This window comes from Galeopterus variegatus, unplaced genomic scaffold (assembly GCF_000696425.1).
Source record: "Galeopterus variegatus unplaced genomic scaffold, G_variegatus-3.0.2 Scaffold1352, whole genome shotgun sequence".
NCBI classification, from domain to species: domain Eukaryota; kingdom Metazoa; phylum Chordata; class Mammalia; order Dermoptera; family Cynocephalidae; genus Galeopterus; species Galeopterus variegatus.
This window is the reverse complement of record NW_007727463.1, coordinates 382,641-406,471: the sequence shown is the minus strand read 5'-3', so window position 1 is coordinate 406,471 and position 23,831 is coordinate 382,641. Positions and strand designations below refer to the sequence as shown.

The following is a 23,831-nucleotide window of genomic DNA, read 5'->3' as shown; positions in this document are numbered from 1 at the left end:
TATACTTTCTGAAATGATTTAATATCATTTCAATTAAGTCTAATTCCAAAATTTTAAAAAATTAAATGAAAAATAGCAAAACTCATATTTAGGTAAGTTATTTCTAAAAGACTTTTTCTTAATTCTCTTTCACTGTTTACTTTAACACAATGTAATATCTAGCTTTAATTGACGCTGTTTCACTCCCTTGGGAAAGCCAGAGGAAAACCTACCCTCAGGAAGGTTCCCTTTTGCAAAAATGAAAGTAGGAAGTTATTAGCATATAATGCACTAATAAAATATAGCAGTAGTCTAATTCATGTATATCCCTTAGGATATGAGCAAAGAGGATGAATTTGATGTATAATCTTCCATTGTTTCTCTCATACCTTATGTTTACTCCAGGCAAAGTTGAGAGTGGGCCCTAATGATCTGGAGGAATTAACTGTCTCCTTATGTGCCTTATTTGCTACAAGGAATTGTATTAGATGCAATGAAGAAAGTAACTTTTTATATGAGATTATTACTGAAACAACAATGTAAAGCTATTGTGTTGCTTAATATTTAATATTTCCCCAGAGCTCATGCTCATTGCTGATATCTTTGTCCTGTTATTAATTTTCAAATGAAGAAACTGAAGCTAAGAGAAGTTAACTAATTTGAATGAGGTCATAGAAACTTGGACTTTATGACTTCCAATGTGCACCTTCTAGTTCCTTACATTTTAATGCAGTTGTGCCCAAAGAGGGACTGACTTACTTGCCCAGGTCAGATATACTTCCCTGGAGCTCTGGACACCCCCTCCTGCTTAGAAGCTAGAGGCTTCCACTAAGAGCCCTGTTCTGATGTCCCGAATTCTTGGCACCAGTACAACCCAACACAGTGATGTTTTCAGCTGTAGTACTTAAGATTTCATTGACCAGTCCACATGCTGGTGATATCACATATCACATATGGTGATAGATCCCATCCAGCTGAGTTGAGGGTTCAAAGGTGAAATTAATGGATCAGCTCATGAATTTGGGTTTTCCTCTGTGTGGTAGGCACTGGAATACCTGGGGGTTTCAAAAACAATACTGTTTTATGGACTTTTAGTCTGGTCATGATTCCACTTGGTTTCCCACCCTGGCATCTGCCTTTACACTTGGGTTCTCCACCTCATTATGAGTTGTATATCAGTGGGCACCAAGCTGTACAAAGCATAGTAGAATAACATCTTCAGCTTTGCATAGCTGAGAAAGTTCTTAAGATGGTTAAGTACTGTGTCTTCATTGTGTCTCTAAGAATACAAATATTTACAAACAGCATCTTTTTTTAGGTTTTTGTCTTCATGACTTTTGGTGAGATTCAGTCTTTCTGAAATCTCTGCTCTCAACAGTTGTGAAAACAGCATTAGCAACAGAGAAATTTTCTGGGCAAGTTCAGCAAGACTAGACCAGAGGCTTTCAAGCTATTGTTTGAAAGGGATGCCTCCAGTAGGAAGTAGTAGTCACAGCCGCCCTGCTATACACACACACACACACAGACACACACACACACACAGAGTACAGCTTTCCCCAGAGCAATTCTGCATTTGGCCAAAATAAAATTTGGATACTACTCCATGATGGCGGTTGAATGTCGAAGACTCCAGGCTTTAGTGCTGACTGCCTTTGAATTCTAGGCATTTACTTTATGGTCTCTAGGCAAGTTTAAAAAAAAAATTCCCTGGGCTTCAGTTTTTCCATATATAAAATGAGGATTATGACAGTACAATCCTCATAGGGTTGAAGTGAAGGTCAAATGAGATTATGCATAGAAAGTGCTTTGAACTGTATCTGGCACACAGAAAGCACTTAATGTTAGGTTACATTAACAACAATTATGATTATAACTATTACCATTTATGTAATGTTGGATTGAGATTTCAAAAAATTAAATACCACAGTATAAATATTGATTTCTTTGAAGCAGCAGTTATGAGAGAGAGAATTTTATTGCAGTGGGTAGGAAAGCTGCAAACTTTGACACTCTAATTTGATAAGTTGAGAAAGTGACTTGGCAGTGTTCTATCACAAATGGGAGTTTGTGGCTCTCCAAATCTCTGATCACTTACATTGATCTACCTTGATGTTTGCATATGATATATGATGTACAGTGTGAAAATATTCATCTTGGCAAACTGAGAAGCAAATGTACTCCTTTTTACACTTAACATAATTTAGTTTCTATCATTAGTAGTTTAATATCTATAGCGAGACAGCACTAATAGAGTAGAAACAAAATCTTAGGCATCATTATTCTAGTTGCCTTTTGGAAACTAGACTCATTAAACAATAAATAAAAAACTACAGATAGATATTCTAGTTGGAAAATTTAATTGGATTACTATATTCTAGCATATGGAAGCCTGATTCAGCATATACTGCAAATCTCTGGATGTCAGAAAATATATCTGCCTTTGTGTGACACTTCTGATCAGATAAGAGGACTCAGAGAGTCTTTGATTATTCTTATGATACATTTAATTTTTCCTTCCTTTTTATGGACAACTTTAACTTAATTTCAGAGTCCATTATTTTTTTTTTCACCCTTAGAAGCCAATTTAATGACTCAGTTTAAAAAATAATTCTTCCAAATCCCCGTTAATTATCACATACATTATCTTCCACTAGAGAAAACTTATAGAAAATAAAATGAAATCTGAAAGTAGTGATGTTAGGAAATGATCACACAGGAGCAGAGATGTATGCTCAAGAATGTTCACTGTAGCATTGTTTAAAATAGGAAAAGAAAAAAAATCTAAATATCCAGGACCAATGGAATGTTAAATTATGGTAGGAAAGGAAAACATCTTTTTTGTTAAACTCAGAGGAGGGAAAAACCAAATAGTGGAATCAGTGAGGGAACTTTTGGAAAAGGTAGGGCAATGAAGTCCAAAATTATTTTTGTTCAAGCACTGACTTGCTACCTTCTACAGCAGCAGGGTGGTAGAGGGGTGTAGTGGTCATGCAGAGAAGCCATCTTTATGCTGAAGTAAAATGATCTTAGTGATCAAATGCTTTTTCAACAGATACATGCTAGAAGCATTTCAGGAATATTTGCAAAGTGTAGAAAGTCTGAGCAAAAACTGCTGTGAAACAATGAAACAAAGTGTGCACTTTCTCCAGGAAAGGGCATTCTGCAGTAGCCACCACCTTTGTGCCTACAGAGTCCATTCTTATAACATCTTTCAGTCCTATGTTTACATGTATGTTCAAATCTTACAGAATTCCCAGTTTAAAATAAAGCATTCCATTGGCTGAATTTTTATCTCTGAAGTGGAGGAGAATAAGAAAAACAAACATGTGCATAGCATTTACTTTGAGCAAGCCTGTGTATTTTACATGCATTAATGCATTTAACCCAACCAACAACCCTATTTATAAACCCATTTTAGGGAGAAAGAAAGTGAGATAGAAATCTTAAGTCATGTGCATAAAGGGCCACAGCTAAAGGAATCAAGATGCAAAGCCAGACAGACTTACCCTCGAGTCTTGGTTATTCTGCGTCTCACAAAAAAAATAAAATAACTAGACAGACAGATAGGTGAATTTTTTATCCAGTCCTCCACTCATTTCAGTCTATGATTGTAATAATTATACATGTAGGATACCTTTGGTCATGCTTTCTCAATCAGTATCCTGACAGTTTGGCAAAGATGAAAATCTCATTTGTAATTAAAGAAACTTTTAAAAGACAAGAAATTCTCTTAATGCTTTTGAGCTCCTAGAAATATCTTAACTCTCTTCTTCACTTCACTTCCATTAAATGAAACAGTATAATTCTTGTTTTCTTTCTGACTTTGGTGTAAATATCTCTCCTGTAGTTTTAGTTAATTATAGTTATTGCTGGCACTTCTGATGAGTAGCACTCCCTGACCAAAGTAAGGCATCTTTCCCTCACTAGATGAAAATTTGCAAGTGTAGTAAAAGCAACCACCAAATTTTGTTTTTGTTGAAGTCTTCTAGTGATTTTATCAGGGTCCTTTTCCTTAAGGTTAAATGTAAAGAACCTTGCTATCCTGAAGTTAAGTAATAGGTCTGGGTTAGAAATTATATTTTTTCTCAACTTTATCTAGCTCTGTTAGTCATTAGGTAACACATTTAAATGAATGCCCTTTTAAATGCTTATTAATGATTTCATATGAAAGCAGCATTGATCACTAATGTTAATCTCTTTCTGGGAAAGGTGTAATTCATTAATCCTTTTAGTGATTTATTTGTGCAATTTTAATAGTAATGTTTAATTTTTTCTAAAAGTAGTAACTTTTTTTGAAGTATATGATATGAGTCTGTACATTTACCTTTATAATGAATGCAAAGATTCTTCATAGAATAATAAAATGTGTTTATTATAAAAAGTGTTATATGTCGCTTGGAAAAATACCATTTTAGAAACTCAGGTGGGTTTTTTTTCACTTTTTTAAATCATTTTTTAGAAATCAATGAATTTATATCAAAGCTACTACAATTGCTGGTGTATAATTACCTATTTCTCTAAAAGTATTGTTTCCTCTAATGTATTCTCAAATTAAAATTTTTAAAGATAAGCAATCAAGCTTGAAATAATTCTATCATTTGCCATCTGAATTTAGAGCAGCTGACACTTGGAGTTGGGACTGGCTTGCCCGAGGTCATGTGTAAGAAATTTGTATTTAATTTTCAGGTTAAAACTGTAAGTCTACCGCATCAACTACTCATATATTTAATCATTTAATAAGAAGAATCTGAACTAGAATTTTTAACTCTCTATGGTCGAAAATGTTAAATTTAAAGTAGAACCCAAATATATTTTATTACACAATTTTTAAATAAGGATTTTAAATTTTCCTTAATTGGGGATTAGAAAATAATCATCCTTGATATTGGGGCCTAAAGTCTCACTCAAAGTTAAAGTTCCTTTCCTGTTAAATGAGAAAATGACCTGGGATGATTCCAATACAGTTCTAACATATTCCATGATAATTGTGTCATGACAAGCAAGAGTAGAAAGAACAATCAGTACTAATTCCACCTACATGTACAACTAGTCTTAAATGACTGCCTTGATTCTCGATCATTTAATCTTAAAGGGAAAACTGCTTAATAATGAAAAAGATGGTGACACTGGAAGCAGAAACACTAATTAACTGAGCAAATATGTTAGGGAGAAGAGAACATGAACTCAGTTTTCCTTTAACTATCCTAGAATTTCTGATGAACACAGAGGCCCAGATCCTTAAAATTTTGAAGTCTTTGCTAGGTAATCTTAATAAATGTACAAAGATATTTTTAAATAAAATTTAAAATAATTTTTCCAAACATTCAATACTAAAAGAGCCAGGTTGCTCAATGTTGTTAGACCTCATATGTTTTTTACACATTATTTTTATATTTTTAAATAAAATTTAAAATAATTTTTCCAAACATTCAATACTAAAAGAGCCAGGTTGCTCAATGTTGTTAGACCTCATATGTTTTTTACACATTATTTTTAGTGTTTTGAAAATTTGCCAGAAGTATATATTTTAATATAAATAGGTTTTAGATATTCACTGCTTTCCCTTCTTGAAAATTTCCAACCAAAAAGGATTCATATGTGTGCCAAACAAATGTTTTTATAATTGGTGCAAATAGGCTCAAAACAACATATGTGTCAGTACTTTTTGCAGACTTTCAATCACTTACGGATCTAAGGGCATATGATAGCTGGGATCAATCATAGCCAGATTAAAGTTTTTTAGAGAATATCTCCAGTATTTTATGAAATTCATATTTGACCCCAGTACAATGCACTGTTTTTGAACATTGCATATTTTATATCAGAGTTAGTATCTCTGCACCTTCATGAGCACATAGTTCCCAGTACCTGTTGGTGCACCACTGAATAGAAAGTTTCCAGGAGCCATGATATGTGGTTATTGTCTTTAATAAGAGTAATTAGTCCATTAGCATTTTTATTGAGTATCCTCACAGTGCTTTCAGCACTCTGCTAGAGATAAAAAGGTAGTACAAATGAATTATAAGATTAGAAGGGAGTTTAAATGGTATTTGACAACATAAACAAGTAGAGACTAGAGCATAGAGTTTAGTTTACTGCATTGATTAGGCCATACAGTGGCCCAGGTCCTGTATGAAACTTAGTGACAAAACAGTGAATAAGACATAATCTCTGCCCTCAAGGGATTCTGTCTAGTTGTGGCAGTTCTGGGCTCTGAGAATCTGATGAAAGTAATTACATATCTACATTGTCATGAGCTTTGAGATTCCCTTGGAGCTCATCCAGAAGATTGAGGAGCTGGGGAATGAGTACAGAATGATGACAACTAAACAGATAAGCCTTAACCAAGATGAGAATAAACGAAGTATAACCTGAGATTCAAGCAACTTTAAAATAATTTAAAACATTTTCTTTGGGAAATGATTTATCCATCTGTTCATCTATCTAGACATGTCTAATCATAAAGCTTATACCCTATTCCCAGAGTCCACTTTCAGAAACACGGTTTTAATCATGTCACCCATGCTTACAAAACTTCAGTGGCTCCCAATTGCCTATAGCAGCAATTTGCGACCTTTTCTCCTCTTTCGACAACCAAGCGGGATAGATGATGAATGCCATTCATCTGAGCAGCTCCATTTACATCCACTACTATGCCCAGGATTATTTGCAAATTCAGGCATGCCAGCTGTAACTCTGCCCACCTTCTCTCCAACTCAGGAAGGCACATCATGGTACACATGAGGAAGAGTAACATTCACATGTGCTGTAATATATTTCAGAAGTAAATTATTCCCCAACTGTGTGCTTTACTTCTACTAATAAAGTACTTGCAGCATGCCTCAAAATTAATCATAGTATAGGTCAAGACACCACAGCTAAAAACCACATTCTTATTGGTATATCCAAACTCCTTTCTATGGTATACAATATGATTCATTTGCCAGTCTGAGTCTAAACCAGATCTCAGGGTTGGTTAAGCCTGTACCCATGCCCCCGACCCCCACCTGACATACACAAGTATCCTTTCCAGATTACATAAAGATCCTGAAACATATTCTATATGATTCATTTGCCAGTCTGAGTCTAAACCAGATCTCAGGGTTGGTTAAGCCTGTACCCATGCCCCCCACCCCCACCTGACATACACAAGTATCCTTTCCAGATTACATAAAGATCCTGAAACATATTCTGCAATTACAACCTTCTTTGTTTTTGTTCTTTCTGACCAAAATATCCTCTGCCCACTTCTACACTCAATGAATCCCACCCTCTTACCTTTAAGTGCAAACAAGTGTTTGCTCCTCTGGGAGACCTTCTGAGTAGACCTTCTAGTAACCACACCTTATCACAGCCCAAACCGGAGGAAGGGTTATGGGCCCTCTCCTGTGTTCCTGCACTACTTTATGTCATATGTATCTGGTTCCTGATTTTTCTCATTTTATGCTACTGTATCCCTATCCTATTATATCCCTATTATGTTCTTTTATTCATCAAGGCCAAAAACCCATGTTTTACTTCTTTGTGTTTCCAGAATCTAGCATAAAAGTACATAGAAGTACACTTAGGGAATATTTGTCAAAGTGATTCACCAAAGGTTGTAGGCAGAACTGATCTAGGTATCCTATTAATTGTACTATGTTTTGTTAATTTTATTAAAGAAAGAAAATTAAATGTACAAAGGTCGCAATATATTGAGTGAAAAGGTACTTTTGTATACTGAAGAGAATTATTTTTAAAGTGCTTATTATCACGCTAGCATGCTCTCAAGTTTTTAGGAACTGATTGTACAAGCCCTGAGCTTTCCATTCTTTCCCCAGACTTTAATTCCTATCTTTGAGGGCTTCACTGCATGTTGCTAAAACCTCCAGAGGGTGGGAGGGAGAAATGAGACTCAAATTGCTGCTTTTTTTACTTCTCTGCATCTCTGTTGAAGCATTTTAGAGGGATAGAAATACACTGATACAATAGATTTCATGGTTATATTCATAACTATATATCCTCAATTTTTATAGATATTCATACACACATACATCATTCCTCTTTATTCATGAGCATGTCTATAAAAGGGATTAACATAAATGAACCCAGGTATTCTCTGAGGATAAATGTATTCTGATCAGAAATGAGAATAATTTGGAAATCATTCAGTGACAGAATACCTGTCTTTTCCTTCTCTCATGTTAGGAAACAAATGCCTATATAAACAGTGGAAGAGAGTATCCCATTTTTATAAGAACACTGAAGTTAGGAGGAATGAGATTGGTATGTTATATAGTTCCTTGTACAAGGGATAATCAATTAATGGTTTATTATGGAGACTGTTGTATTTGATCATCTAGAATTTACTCAAGAGTAGATAGACAGACAGATAGATAGATGAGAGAAAGGGAGAGAGATGCATGGACTAACAGGCTTATTGCCCATTCTTGTTATTTATTTACAACATTTAAAAGCTTTGTATTAAAATTATGCCATCCATGTTGTCACATGGGGAGTCCTCAAAAAGCTTATGGGAAGATTTATATTATCTTTTAATTCCATTTTTTCTGTGATCACTTAGGAGTGCCTTTGTATTTTCCAAAGATATTAATTTGGTATAAGAATCTGGTCAAGAAGAAGGCAATTTCAAATTTGTTCTTTAATGACATAAGGGTTAGCTGGTTTGATAGGCATCTTATCAAAAGGAAAAGAAAGCAGACTGGTGCAAGTTCACGGTCACAGATTTTATTCATAGCTCAGGAGGCTCCTTGGCATGTGCATGTGGTATATTTTATGTAGAGCACGGATTATTTTTTTCTTTGCATCTACTGGCATTGTCGCATGAGCTTCTTATAACCATTATGAATCTTCATGAAGCTATACTAGCTTTCCTTTTCACACCAAATGTATGAATTTATCTTTTAGATTTCCATGTAGAAGAGGCACTGGATTGGCCTGGAGTATACTTGTTACCAGGCCAAGTTTCTGGAGTGGCTCTGGACCCTAAGAATAACCTGGTGATTTTCCACAGAGGTGACCATGTCTGGGACGGAAAGTAAGTAATATTTTTTCCTTCTAGCAGTAAATGGAAATAAAAGTGGTATATATCATTTTTCATTAAGAATTATGGTGAGAGAACTATATAAGGGTTCTTTTTGAACTCGATTTTTATGAACAAAACGTTTGTTCTTTTAATGTATAAGTGGTAGAAAGGAAGTCTTGTGCATTTTAAAACAAAGTAGTTTAAAGAACTAGTTTACAGAAAGAAAGCGGTAACAATCTGATACCACCTAATTACCACTTTGCTCTCTCCTCCTTGAAGCTACCTTCACTTCCTAAGGGAAATAATATTAAAGGTAGTTCAGTCAGTACATTGCTGAAAGATTTCAAGACTTCAAAGAATATGAGAATGTGATGTTGATTGGGGGGAGGGGAGAAAAGGAGGAATTGGTAGAGGGACTTGAAAATCAACTACATTGTGTATGGATAAATTAAAATAAAAAACAAATACATATAAAAAATAAATAAATGGTTTTTGCATAAAATTTAAAAAAATGTTTAAATAAAGAATATGATCATGATAAGTGATCAACTAAGACAGGTTACTAGTTGACTATAACAGAGCACTTTGTTATTTTCATATCCTGGATGCAGAACTATACTAAGGCCATTGGACTCTCTCTTTCCATCAGACCACTTCATGGCCATGATAACAGTTAACCTCCGGACATTGTGCTTGAAGCAGTTTGGCCTCCACTTGTGTGAAAGTAGTACCTTGGCGTTTTAATATAGATTAATTTTATTGCTCAAATTTGCTCTTTTCATGGGCATCAAAGACTTAAGAATAACATGCCGACAGTCCAATACCTCTGCTTCTCCTGTGGGTTTCCCTTTCCAACCTTTCATTCTATCTTCTGCTACCTTCTGAGAGGGAGTTTTAGTAAAAATGTCCAACATTTATTGTTTCCTGTGGGCCTGTCACTGTTCCAAATGTTGACATAAATTGCCTCACCTTGTAAATTACCTTAAGCAGTTTTATTACCATCATCATTCTCATTTTACAGATGAAGAAACTAAGAGAAACGCATTGCCCAGAGACTCACAGTTAGCAGTGGCAAAAACAGGCTTCAGTTCCTTTCAACCTAACTCTGGAGTTGGCCCACTCAACCACTTTGCAGTACTGCTTTTTAATAGAATTGTAAGCAATTCACATGACTGTATTTTTTAAAGTTTGCCCCAGAATTTAGTAGGTTATTTTATTTCTCCTGAGCAATGAATATCTGTTTACTCATTTCTTTTATTACAAATTACACATGAAGGCAAATTTTAGAACATCTTATCAGTTGATTCTAATGAATCTTTTCTTTCTAATCAATCCTTTCACATGTACAACTATAGGGTCTCATTTGGAAAATTGAGAATCTACATATATATTCACGTGTTTTAACTCCATTTTCAGAGATGTTGATTAAACTTATGGTAAACCTGCTCTGTCACGTATCCACCTGTGTAATTTTCTTTGTGCAGTGGAGATGGAATTCAGTCAACATTTCAAAATAGATTGGTAGTTTTGTTATTGCTTAATTGTCCTTTCCAGTTGTCACACTTGAAAATAGAATCGGAGAAAGACATCACTTCAGAGTTCAAAGCAAACAGTCAAACTCAACATTCATATTCATACAACTCTGTTGCATCATCTTAGTAATTATTGAACTTCTAATGGTATTTCAACAAGTGCTTTTAAAAGCAAACTATTACTATTCATTGTAGCATATTCTTCATTTTAATAAATATTGCTACGTTTTCTGCATGGATTTCTAGTCACATTTTACCAGATGAGAAAATTACAGCATCATTTTCTCCCATTGATACTGTTTCAGCTGGCTAAAGCTAAATTGGACAAAGTCCAGTTATCCATTTTAATATGATATTCATTCCAAGTACACAGCAGAGGCTGCAATAGTTTAATAGAAAAAGGGATCAGTAAAGACCAGCTGGGGGTAGGACACAACATAGGACTATGAAACAAGAGCCACTTAAGAGCATTTTCTTTATATGGCAGTCCTAGCTGAAAAGCTGCTTTTGTCCTGGCATATAGCTTGCATCTAGATAACCAGTATCTTGTGGAAATGGATTCCAGTTGCATTGCCAAAGCCTGGTGTGTTTGCCCTGATAAACAGCATCAACAAAAGGGTGCTGTTGGAAATGCAAGACTTCTTCAGAGCAGACAGCTGATTTTACTCGTTAAATCTCTGTTTCTTCTTCTTCCTTCATCTTTATTCTTCAGATGTAAGAATATTTGTTATTTCTCTTGCCTTCTTCCTTTCTGGTATTGCTTTCAGGCCTCTAGCAGCCTTTGCAATCCATGATTGTGAGGAAATTCTTCTCTGGCACTTGGATCTCTGCTTCCAGCTATTCTCTGCTTTGTTATTTATCAAGGGAATTAGAAATAGATTACTCTGTTAGATTTTTTTTTTTGGGGGGGGGTTGTTTTTGATTTTGTTTTGGAAAATAGATTCATATTTGCTCAAAGAACAAATTATATTCGGGCTCTGTTCTTTGAATGGTCATGCATGATGATCCTTCCTACAGGGGGGGGGGTTGTTTTTGATTTTGTTTTGGAAAATAGATTCATATTTGCTGAAAGAACAAATTATATTCGGGCTCTGTTCTTTGAATGGTCATGCATGATGATCCTTCCTACACATACAGAAGTCACATTGCATAAATTAGACAAAGTATAGGTTTTCTTTTCCTTTGTTAAAAATCCAAGGATTGTACAAAGAAAAAGACAGCACCCTCTTGCAGAATTTATGATGGGCTGGTAAGAGACAATGGAAATCACATTCTTGTTGCAACCACTACTTGAATAGAGTAGTGAGAAATCCTGTATTAATTTTCCTTGGAATCTTTCCTATTCTGATATTCCACAGGCTCACAAAAGTGTAGGTTCCGTAAGATCAGGGTTTGCTCTAAATCCTATCAAGCACTCTATGTCCCATAGTTCTTAGGAGATGATTCTTCTTTAAATATCAGACAGTGCTTGGAGTTAATAATAATCCCTAATTAATTCCTTAAGCTCCTTTGATATCACTGCATCAGCTGTCTTTATAAGTATTATTACTCTTCATTCCTACCTGCTAACTCTAATCAGCCCTTACTCTTCTACTTAACCATGCTAAGCCTAGTAACCAAATATAATAATAATAATAGTAATAATAATAATAATAATAATAATAATAATAATAATAATAATAATAATAATAATAATAATAATAATAATAATAATAATAATAATAATAATAATAATAATAATAATAATAATAATAATAATAATAATAATAATAATAATAATAATAATAATAATAATAATAATAATAATAATAATAATAATAATAATAATAATAATAATAATAATAATAATAATAATAATAATAATAATAATAATAATAATAATAATAATAATAATAATAATAATAATAATAATAATAATAGTAAATCATTAATCTCGTGGAAGATGAACTACCTTTCTCAATTTGATTTTCGTTTTTCTCCCTTACTTCAATATGGCTACTTTAAGAAGCTTCTTTTAGCTGAGATAGGAAATGCCTGTTGCCAGCAGGATATAATAAACTTTAAAGAGCCTCTTGTCTATCCTGGTGTTAGAGCAGCATGGCAGCTAGAGCTCTTTAAAGTTTAAATGCCTCCCAGCAGGAGCTTGGTAGCTCCTGCCTCAGTAACAGCTGTTCCTGGGTCTCTGTCTTAAAATCACCACCACTGTCAAAGCCTTGCTTCTTGGCCTTTCTTTCAGGTTTCTTACCTATTGTTGAGTTGTACTCTGTGGGACTCACATCACATACCCACTTAACTAAACTATGGGTTTTGCCCCTAACTTTTAGGCATTAAAAGTTGTATCCCTTATATCGTTTATATTATATTATATTATTGGAAAGGATCTTGGAAGTTATATCACTTCACATTTTTTCTGTCACCAATAAAAAATTGGTGACTTTGAGGGATATGGTATAATTGAAAACTTTGAGGGATATGGTAGCCCAAAAGAGAACACCAGAATCCTTTCTTCAACACATTTTCTACTGAGTGGCTCCATTTCCAGGCCCTGAATGATGCTGTTCCCCCTTGCAGCTTCAGAACCGCAATATCGTGCTAATCTCACAGAAAAGACAGTGTAATCCCTGGTAGGCCAACAGAAACTCATTAAATTGAGTCTTTGTAGTGTTCCTTGGTTTCACTTAGATTGTGTCTCCTCCATCCTTGAACCACACTCATGGTTGACAGAGGAATGAAATCCACTCTTTAGCTTAGCCTATGTCTTTTATTCTACCTCTAGAACGTGGGAGTAGAGTCAACATCATCTGAAACAAATAGGCTGACAGTAGGGATCAAAATGTTGGGTCAAATAAAGAAAAGTTGAGGTTTCATTAACAGAAAGTGGGGCAGTAGACTTTGGGCACCCAAAACAGCAAATGTCCACCAGAGAGCTTTTCTCCATCCTCCCGCCTAATGCACTTCTCTCTTCTACAACACCTTCAACAGCCATCCAGTGTTTGAACTTTTTCAGTGCTAAGAAGTTCCCTAGGTATGAGACATGCTATCCTGTTCTTCATTATGGTAAGCTCAAATCTGAGTCTTGTAACTCCACCCTTATGACAGAATGATGCAGATGAATTTACACCCATTTATCCATGTCAATTATTTGCATAGTTGAAGAAAGTCTCATCTTGTGCAGACTAAATATTCCCCAGGCCCTCTGCCTGTCTTGATACAGACATGAGTACTTTCATCTGAAGGTGCTTTGCTTCTCAGTCCTTTAAAGCGTTTGCTCTAGAAGTGGCCGCAATACCTGATATATTATCTAATCAGTGATGCAGTTACTTTCCTTGATGGGTATTCTAGATATCTATTAGTATAAAAGGGTTGTATTAACTTTTTTTAGCATGTTGCCTTCTGTTGAATTTGTATTCTTCTAAAATCTCCAAATACATTTAATAAAATTGTGCTGAAATTTTTATCATGTGAAGGAAATGGTTAATGGACTTCTGTGGACAGCACCCAAGGACGTGTTCACTTGGTGAACTCTCAAACGAGTTAGCCAAGAAATGTCAAGGATTGCAAACAATCCTTGGCAACGCTTGAAGTCGTGAGAACACTTTCTTGGGATGTTCCCAGGAGACACAATATAGATAACCAAGTGCCTCAGAAGGGAGGTAGCGGCCTTCTGCTCTTGAAAATAGTATAGCAGAATTTATACATTAATGCTTATCTCGCATGCACTAGCTTGCTAAACGTAATAAAAGCTGTAACAGCGGCTGGGTCGGTGCTATTTGCCTGAGAGAGCAGTAGCCCCCCGCTCTTCACCTGCATCTCATCTGCTGTGTCTTCCATTGCGTCTCCGATCATTTTAATCAACAACCAGGAATTTATACTTATGTGGTGTTTTTAAAATATTGAATTCATGACTTTATTCCAATTATGTTTATTGCGTCTCCGATCATTTTAATCAACAACCATGAATTTATACTTATGTGGTGTTTTTAAAATATTGAATTCATGACTTTATTCCAATTATGTTTTACTTCATTAGATTTAGCATGGTTTCAATTTACAGATACTGTTTCAATCATAATTAACCAGAGAATAAGCTCTCTCTCCCAGCCTTGCCATAGGTCTGTTTGATAAGCATACCATTCATATCTTTATAAATGTTGTTTATAAAATTTGAGTAGTTGAATGGTTGGTTTTGCAAGATTTGTTCATAGAGAACTCATGTGGCCTCCTGAGACTCTTCTCCTCTCCACACCCAAAATAGCTCACAGACATATCTTTGTCAGTGCTTTATGGAATTTTGCCATGTTGTTTCAGAAATCTGTTTCCTAACTTGCAGAAAAATCAGTTCAAGAGTTGCCTCACTAGTTTTCTGGAGCCTCAGTTAAGATATCTGCTTGGAGTTCTGCTTCCTCATCTGCAGTTTCTTTCATAGTTTAGGATTTCATTGGGCCTGGAGAACAGAGCTCAAAGTGACTGAGGGTTCGCTAGCACTTTCATATCTGAGAGAAAGCTGTAAAGAGTTCTACAAAAAGAATGTTTCAGCATTCTACCCTTCTCTCTCATATTGCCATTTCCCCACTTTACTTGAGACATTTTCTTCCAGTTTTATGCTTTTTTTTCTAATTCTTCGTCATTATGTGATTATTCTTCCATTTCTTCTACACATACACATTGAATCTGACAACTGGCGGAGAGATTCTGGAGAATTTTGGAGATTTTTTTCTCCAGTTTGGTGAGGTCAGTGCTAATAAAGGAAAACCACATTGATTTGTTTTGAAAACAAGAGACCTGGATTTGAATCTTGATTACCATTTCCTAAATTTGAGACCTACATCAAGACATTTGAACTCCCTGACTCTCAGTTCGCTGGTCTAAAAAATGAGGGCTTTAGTAACTGCCTCATACTGTTGAGGAGCAAAAGGCACTTTGTTTAGTGACCTGAGCCCATTGGCCTTACTGACTGGACAGAATCCAGAGCCCAAGTGCCTAGTTCTTTATTTTTTTCATCACTATTTGCAGTGTCTCTAGTTCTAGGCCCATCAGAGCACTAAACAGTCATATTGGTTTCTTTATCCACCCATTTCTTTTCCTCCACACAGTGATTTTTTGCAATTTGTATATAGTCAGAAGTAAGTGTTTTTTAACATAATAGTAAAGTATATTTTATTTAGAGTCTCGGGCCTCTGTATGATATATCTTAACTTTCCTAACACTGAGGATACATTTCCACTTATTTTCTCACTTGAAAACCTATGGTTCCTTCTTTAGCTTCTTACTTTATATAATTACAACATTATATTTTGCTTCTTTCTTTGGTTGCTGTTATTTATTTTGCATTCCCTTAATTGTGATTGATGGCACAGAAGCTTTTTTTCTCCTTACTCTAGCTCTTTGTGTGTGTGTGAATATAGCAAGGCATTTCTTCTCAGCCTTATCTAAACTGTTTGATTAGCTGCTAATGTGCAAAATCATTAATAGTAAATTCAAACTGCTAAAATAAAGAACCAATAAATTCCAGCCCATAGGCCACAGTTCAGCCTTTTCAGCTGAGTGCTTTTTCTGAGAAGCAAACAAAAATCATCAGTGCTCCAGGCACTGTGTGAAATGTGCAGGGTATTATTATACCCGGTAAAAAGTTAAATGTGGCTGGAATAAAGACCTCTCTGCAGCATGTAATGCGGGATAGCTGCTTCAGAACACTAAATAAGAAGTTTGCTATAGCAACGGTGTTCCAGCTCTATAATCCTAGATCCCTTTGTGAACTGTTCAAGGGTTGCCTTTCTTTAAATTACAAGAATGTCTATAAACTACTTTATTTGGTAGGTTGTGTATGTGTGTGTGTGTGTGTGTGTGTGTGTGTGTGTGTGTGTTTGTGTGTGAACATTTAAGAAAAAACATCAATTTCTTTTATTATTTGCCCTATGTAATACCAGGGACCAGCTGTTAGTTCCATGAGGCTCCAACTGTCCCAAGTGAAAGGATTAGTACCAGTCAACCAATCAATTCAGTGATTTAATATCTCTTGATACTGCCAGTTTAAATATATAGACATCTGTTAAAGAGCATCACATAGATTTTAAATGAAGTGGTCAGGCCTATTGTGTTGTGGTTAATACCTTCAAAGCTATATTATTCCTAAGAATTCTAGATTTTTCTTGTTATTTATGTTACTAAATTAATATACTTAAATGGTGTTAACAAAGAGTGTCTTATATTTGAATTTTGCTTTTTTATGTTTTGTTTCCTTTGTGTTATTTTTTTCTTTGTTTTGTAAGGTGGCAGTTAAAGGAACAAATTCTCTAATCAGTGAATTCAATAATTCACCTAATAGCTCAGATCCTTAATGGATCCAGGGGAAGTGTAGTAATAATATATATAATAATCATAAAACTGTGAAAAAGCAGCTAGTCATAAGCAATGCATAAAATGTCCTTTGTACATAAAGATGACATGAGTGTAATTTGTTGTAGCAAATGAAACCTTAAAAAAAAACCCAAATTAGTTATTATTAGTTGTCACATGGTAATAAGACACTGGGAAGTATATCTTGATAATTTGAGAGAGCCGATTTTTTCTCTGGATCCAAATTTTGATTTTAAAAATCTGATTTATTTATCATTTAGTTTAGTCTTTAGTATTGTTACTTATTTTTCTTTCAGTTCTGCCATTTGCTATTTCACAATTTACCAAAAAGTAAATGAAAAAATGTGGATGATCCTCAAATTAATTAATTTTACTGTTTATTACCACTACTAGAAACTTGAAGTTTCTAGATTATGACAGTAGATGCTTACTCACAAATTGTGTTTGTGACAGCAAAACATCAATTACTTGATACGTTTTTTTCCTACATTTGTGGGCAGTGCAGAACAGTACTATTGATAAAGAATGTTTTTCACTTACCTGTGGATGACAGTAGATGCTTACTCACAAATTGTGTTTGTGACAGCAAAACATCAATTACTTGATACGTTTTTTCCCTACATTTGTGGGCAGTGCAGAACAGTACTATTGATAAAGAATGTTTTTCACTTACCTGTGAATCAGCTACAGTATTTTCTCTTGACCTGACTGGCACAAGGGCTGTGGGTCTGTGTTATTTTTCTTCCTTCCTTAACACAACTTGTTTTTGTGGAAGCCAAGCCCAACATTTCAGGTCTCTGACCCTGAGCTTACATAGCTGTCATTGAATAATTTAAGCCACAGTTTACATTTTGAAATACAGTATTTGAGTGTCTTAAGAAATAAGTTGGAGCTACTAAGAAATGCATTAAGTTACAGAAGTTCAATGTGTACTCCTAGGAGGAAAAGTCTCGTTTTTACTTTGTCCCCATCAATAAGGTATAGGAATATTTTTTCCTAAAACACTATGATCAGAGATTTAGGACTGATGGTGATATTTAAGTGAGTGACAAGACAGAACGAAGGGGCAATTATCTTACAGGAATTACTGCAACCCATTCTTGGGGAAACTATGAGCAAGTAGATATATCAGGCTTCTTGTATGGTTTGTCATTCTGCAGAGAAGAGGAGATGTGGGCTTAGATGTGCTAAGGTCTCATATACTCCAGTTTTATGAGGATATACAATAGGCAATTGGACTACCACCATTAATTATTAATGGATAGAACTTGGTAAGAATTATGAGGACTTGATAACTTTCCATATTTCTAAATCTTAGGTGGGGATGGAATGGAAAAGTGATATTCCAGTATATTCCATGCCCAAGCAAATAAACTGTAAGAATGAATGAAAATTTTAGGAAATAAGAAAGGGAAACGGAAGTCTCAATATGATAGATTTTTATCAATATCTATATCCTAGTCATGATATTGTATATAGTTTTGCAAAATGTTACCATTGAGGTAAGGTGCGTGAAGTTTACATAGAATCTCTCTGTATTATTTCTTACAACTGCATGTGAATCTACAATTTTCTTACTTAAAATTTCCGCTTCAAAAAGAGGAGAAAAGGTGTTGACTCTTAATAGTCAGGGGGAGCATAATTTTTTACATTATCTAAGTTGACATTGTGCCTTTACAAAGCACCGAAATGTTTCTGAATAATGAGGAATATAAAACTTAAACCTTTAAAAGGATCATGAATAAAGAGACTTCATCCTGTTGCACATGAATGTAAAAACTTACAGCATTCTGAGCCTTAGATGTGCTCAACTTAATTATCCAACGTTATAGTCAAATTGAGGAAAAAAGTAAAACATCTTTAATGTTTGAATCCAGTACCTTTGTTTTCTAAAGGAATAGTTATGGTGCTAAAACGATTCATATTGAAAATCGTTTTAGAAATAGAGTAATAAACTCTTAGGTGTTTCATAGTAGCAAGAAAGGTGACTTCATGTTTGTCCTTTACTAGTCTCCTATAATTTAATAATACCTTGAATATCCTCACATTGGTTTTTGTCTAGTACAATTTTACACTTTAATTTAATAATGATTCTATGAATATCTTATAAAATCTCTCAGTGATATCACTTCAATTTCATAAATTTATGTGCTTTTTTCTAGATTATGAGTGGCTTTAACTGCATATAATAACATATGTAAACAGTGTTATTTAGGTTTTAGGTTGACAAAACTGAATCAATATTTTGTGTTCAATTGAATACATCATTAATAAGAACTACTTCAGGGACTTATTGTTATTTTTCAGGAAAAATATGCCCAAAAGACTGTAATAGTCAAGAAGCTCAGATAATTGTGTGATGTATATTTTTAATGGCAAGAAAATGTAATTTAAAAATTTTTGTTTTCCTATTGGGCCTCTACATAAGTTCCAGAAAAATATCAACCAACAAATCAATGGATGCATGACAGATTTGAGTAGTCTGTCACCTTCCAAAATTGCAAATATATCTCAATAAATGTTTTATGTTATTCAGATTTTTCGTTTGCTAATATAGTTGAACAACAAAATATTAATAATTTTTTCACAGCCTTGTCTGATGCTATAAAGGAAATTCTAATTTACAGAAATATTCATTGATCATCCATTGACTTCCTCTAGCAGAAAAACATATATATATATATATATATATTTATACACACATACATACATACACATGTACATGGCTCAACTAAGTGCTGTTCAGTTCTTTGTTTTTGAAAATATAAGTTGGTCTGTTGATGCTTCATACATTTACTTCTTTACTACCTCAGTTTAGATCAGAAGACTTTATCTTTGTCATTTATCCTCATTAACATATAATTTCCCAAACAGGAATTGAAACAAGTACAATGTCTGTGATAATTGTCAATTTAAGGAAAGATATTACTAACAATTTAGATAGAAATGTATGTTTTAAAAAATATAATAATATATATGAAGGAAGGTGCTCAGTTAAAAAGCAGAAATTGTCCTACTTATTTGTTTTTAAATTATTTCATAGTTGTCCACTTTGTACTTACAGAAAAACTATTATAGGACAGTTTTATATCTCTAAGCATATTTTTGTTTCAAGAATAAATTCTGTTTTGCATTTTTGAAATATTTTTAACATTCTGTTCTATATCCTTATGTGTTTGCATGTTGTACCTATGGCAAATACAATAACAAACATAGTTTTGATCACTACTCTTCCATTATTATTATTACCATTACTGGGAAAGTTAAAATGTTATACTTTTATAATTTGAAAGCAAATATCTACTGAATTATAATATTTTGAAGAGCTTTTTAAAAATTGTAGTTGCATTAACAGTTCTTGATTAGTATCTTTCAAATCCTAATATGCGTGTGAACCAGCCAGCGGGTCTTGTGAAAGTGCAGATTCAGGCCAGGTGGATCTGAGAGTGAGTTTCCCAGCAATGCCAGCGCTGCTGCACCACCAACCACACTGAGGAGCAGGGTTCTACAGGCTGACGGTATCTGTTGTGATCCAAGGGGCTGAAACCTGGAGGACAAAGAGTGAAGTCAGATACACTGAGCTCTTCTTTTGATTCTGTATTTAGAATCTCAAGTGGGTGGTCTGCATTTTTCAAGTTCATTGGAGTTTCTGATGGGTTTATTTTTCTTTCTACTGCCTTTTGTTTAGCTCTTTTGACAGCAAGTTTATTTATCAGCAAAGAGGACTCGGACCAATTGAAGAAGACACTATTCTTGTTATAGATCCAAATAATGCTGCTGTACTCCAGTCCAGTGGAAAAAATCTGTGAGTTAAATGACTTACACTGTTATTAATGCTACATATATTGGATATAAAATGTATCACTGGGTCTTAAAAGAGTATGTTGTACCACCATCTTTCATTTTCTAAATAGGTGGTTCTGAACCTTGACTGAATATTAGAAGCACCTGAGAAGCTTCAAAAAAATAAGATTCATTTGTTTATTGGCCATTTGTATGTCTTCTTTTCAGAAATGTCTATTCAGGTCCTTGCCCATTTCAGAATTACTAAGGGTGAATTCAAATGTTCTCACCATAAAAAATGAAAAGTATTTGAGGTGATGGTTATGCTAATTGCTTGATTTAATCACGACATAGTATATATATGTATATATCTAACATCACACTGTAAATATACAACTATAATTTGAAAATTCACAATGAAAAAAATTAGATTCAGATTTAGTCTGGGTTGGGACTAATACTGTTAAAGCTACCCAGGTGATTCTAACATTTAGTCAAGCTTGAGAGAGCCACTGATATACATAGGTAATAAACCGGGTTGCTGGTCAGCTAGATATGATGATTTAAAAAATTCTTCAGCAGAAGAGTTATATAACAAAACTCATCAAGTAATCATCATTAAGAAGGAAGCCTCTCTCTTCCCATCTCAAAGTGAAGACTAAACAAATGTCATCTGTAGCTTTCCTTAGCATTTATATGTAATTTGGCTATGAAAGCTGCTAATTATTTGGTCTTATTTCTAGATGGCATTTAGCAGCCAAAAAAAGCTGGCTGATATTCATGGTCATTGAAAGAAAGGGGCACCTGTTTACAACATCTCCTCAAGCATTGTAACCTGGCAGCTTCAGGAATTATATCCTACTCCATCTGCTTAGGCAAAGGAAGGCCAGCTTCTTTTAAAGGGGGGGAGCCACTGTTCTGAATGCAGCTTCTTGTGGAGATGGTAATAATGAGGCTTAGATTTTTTTTTTTATAGGATTCTCAGATGGTGCATCAGGGGCCAAATTCTAATACCAGCTTCACCACTCTGTGTTTGAACCTGTCTCTTCCATGGTCTGCCCATTAATCAGAAGCATCCTCATTCCAAAAGGAATTAAGAGGGAAGGCAGAGCAACTGCTGCTAAGTCACCTTGGCCATGAGTGAAATGTCTGTGTTGAAGGCAGATCATAACCCTGACATTCAGTCACCAAAACAGGGATCTAGTTCAGTTAATTAATCAAGATCAAAGTGTTACAGTCTTGGTTCATGGAAAAGAAAAAAATCTGTGGAGCCAACACCACACCAAGGCTAGAAACTGGCGCATACAGCGTGAATTGTCAGATGTCATTTGACCAAAACCACCTTAGTAGAGAGTGTTGTTAATTCTGTCCAAGTTCCTTATGGCTATGGGCTCCTGTCTACATTAGCGTACAATTCTTACCCCATTGTCCAGATTGATTTGCTAAATAAATTAACCTTCTCTAGTGATTGTCCAGCTCCGACTCCACTTTACTTAAATGTTCACAGCCCATGTTTGCTGAAAGTTGTTTTCCTTGGGTTTTACTGTCTTTAGCAGGTGCTCTTAAAGCTTTCGAGTCATATATTTAATATTTCAATTAATACAACACAACATTACCTTGAAGTATATTTTAACTATTTAAACTATGTAAATTCATTTCTATTTCTCTAGACAATTTGTTTCATATATATTTCTGAGATGTTAATATTTATGGTCTTAGAACCTATTTTTAAATTGATTTGTGTTGTTTACTCTAATATGCTATATTTTATAACAAATATTTGTAACTTATTTGTAGGCTTAATTTATAAATTTTTATATGATTAAAAACAGGTCTCTACTATAACAGGTATTTTTATTTAACAATTCATTTTGGTCTGTTTTATAATAATACAAGTATACCTTTATCAATTTATATTGCCTTTATGTGTCTGTATGTATTAGAAAGAATTCTTCTCTTATATGTTTTGGGACCAAATAAATAAATTAATAATAAATAAGTAAAATTATTTTTATTTCACAGGTTTTACTTGCCACATGGCTTGAGTGTAGATAAAGATGGAAATTATTGGGTCACAGATGTGGCTCTCCACCAGGTAAGATTCCATTTGGTGGTAGTCATTTTTTTTTTAAATTAGTTAATTAATTAATTAATTTATTTATTTATTTTTATTGTAACATAGTTTATTGCACATATCTGTGGGGTACGGAGTTGAATATCAATACCTATGTGCAATATGTGATACTCATATCAGGAAAATTAGTACATTCAACATGATGCAATGTAATTGTTTCTCGTGGCCCTTTACCAATTCCTCCCTTCCTCCCCATCCACCTCCCCCTTTCCCACCTTTGGTAACCTCAGTTCTCTTAACTCCTTTTGAAAGTTCAGTGCATTATTGTGATCATTGTATCTTTCTCTCTTTCTTTTTATATTTGCTTATTTTTTAGCTGCCACTTATGAGTGTGGACATGCAGTATTCCTCTTTATGTGCCTGGTTTATTCCACTTTACATAATTTTCTCTTTACATAATTTACATAAATGGCATAATTTGATTTTTTTTATGGCTGAGTAGTATTCCATTGTGTAAATATACCACATTTTCTTTATCCACTCATCTGACAATGGACATTTAGGTTCATTCCAACCCTTGGCTATTGTAAGTAGAGTTCCAATAGACGTGGGAGTGCAGGTATGTCTTCCACATGATAATTTCCATTCCTTTGGGTATATACCCAGCAGTAGGATTGTTGGATAGTATGGCAATTCTATCTGTAGTTATATTTGAGGAACTTCTATACCATTTCCCATAATGGCTATACCAATTTACAGTCCCACCAACAGTGTAGGAGGGTTCCCCTTTCTCTGCATCCTCACCAGCAGTAGTATGGCAATTCTATCTGTAGTTATATTTGAGGAACTTCTATACCATTTCCCATAATGGCTATACCAATGTACAGTCCCACCAACAGTGTAGGAGGGTTCCCCTTTCTCTGCATCCTCACCAGCATTTGTTATTCTCTGTCTTTTTTATAATAGCCAGTCTAACTAAGGTGAGATGATATCTCAGTGTGGTTTTGATTTGCATTTTCTTGATGCTGAGTGATGTTGAGCATTTTTTCATGTGTCTGTTGGCCATTCATATATCTTCCTT

The 23,831-nt window shown here is 34.4% G+C and overlaps 1 protein-coding gene across 1 annotated transcript in view; it reads left to right on the top strand.

Annotated features, from left to right (window-relative positions):
- Nucleotides 1-23,831, top strand: part of PAM (peptidylglycine alpha-amidating monooxygenase) — a gene marked incomplete at its 5' end in the record, with an annotated part of 51,440 nt that overhangs the window by 2,632 nt on the left and 24,977 nt on the right. The window contains 3 exons of the mRNA XM_008576449.1: nucleotides 8,887-9,016; nucleotides 20,582-20,698; nucleotides 22,699-22,771. Coding sequence (XP_008574671.1) covers nucleotides 8,887-9,016; nucleotides 20,582-20,698; nucleotides 22,699-22,771 — 320 coding nt within the window. The remainder of the gene's footprint in view (nucleotides 1-8,886; nucleotides 9,017-20,581; nucleotides 20,699-22,698; nucleotides 22,772-23,831) is intronic.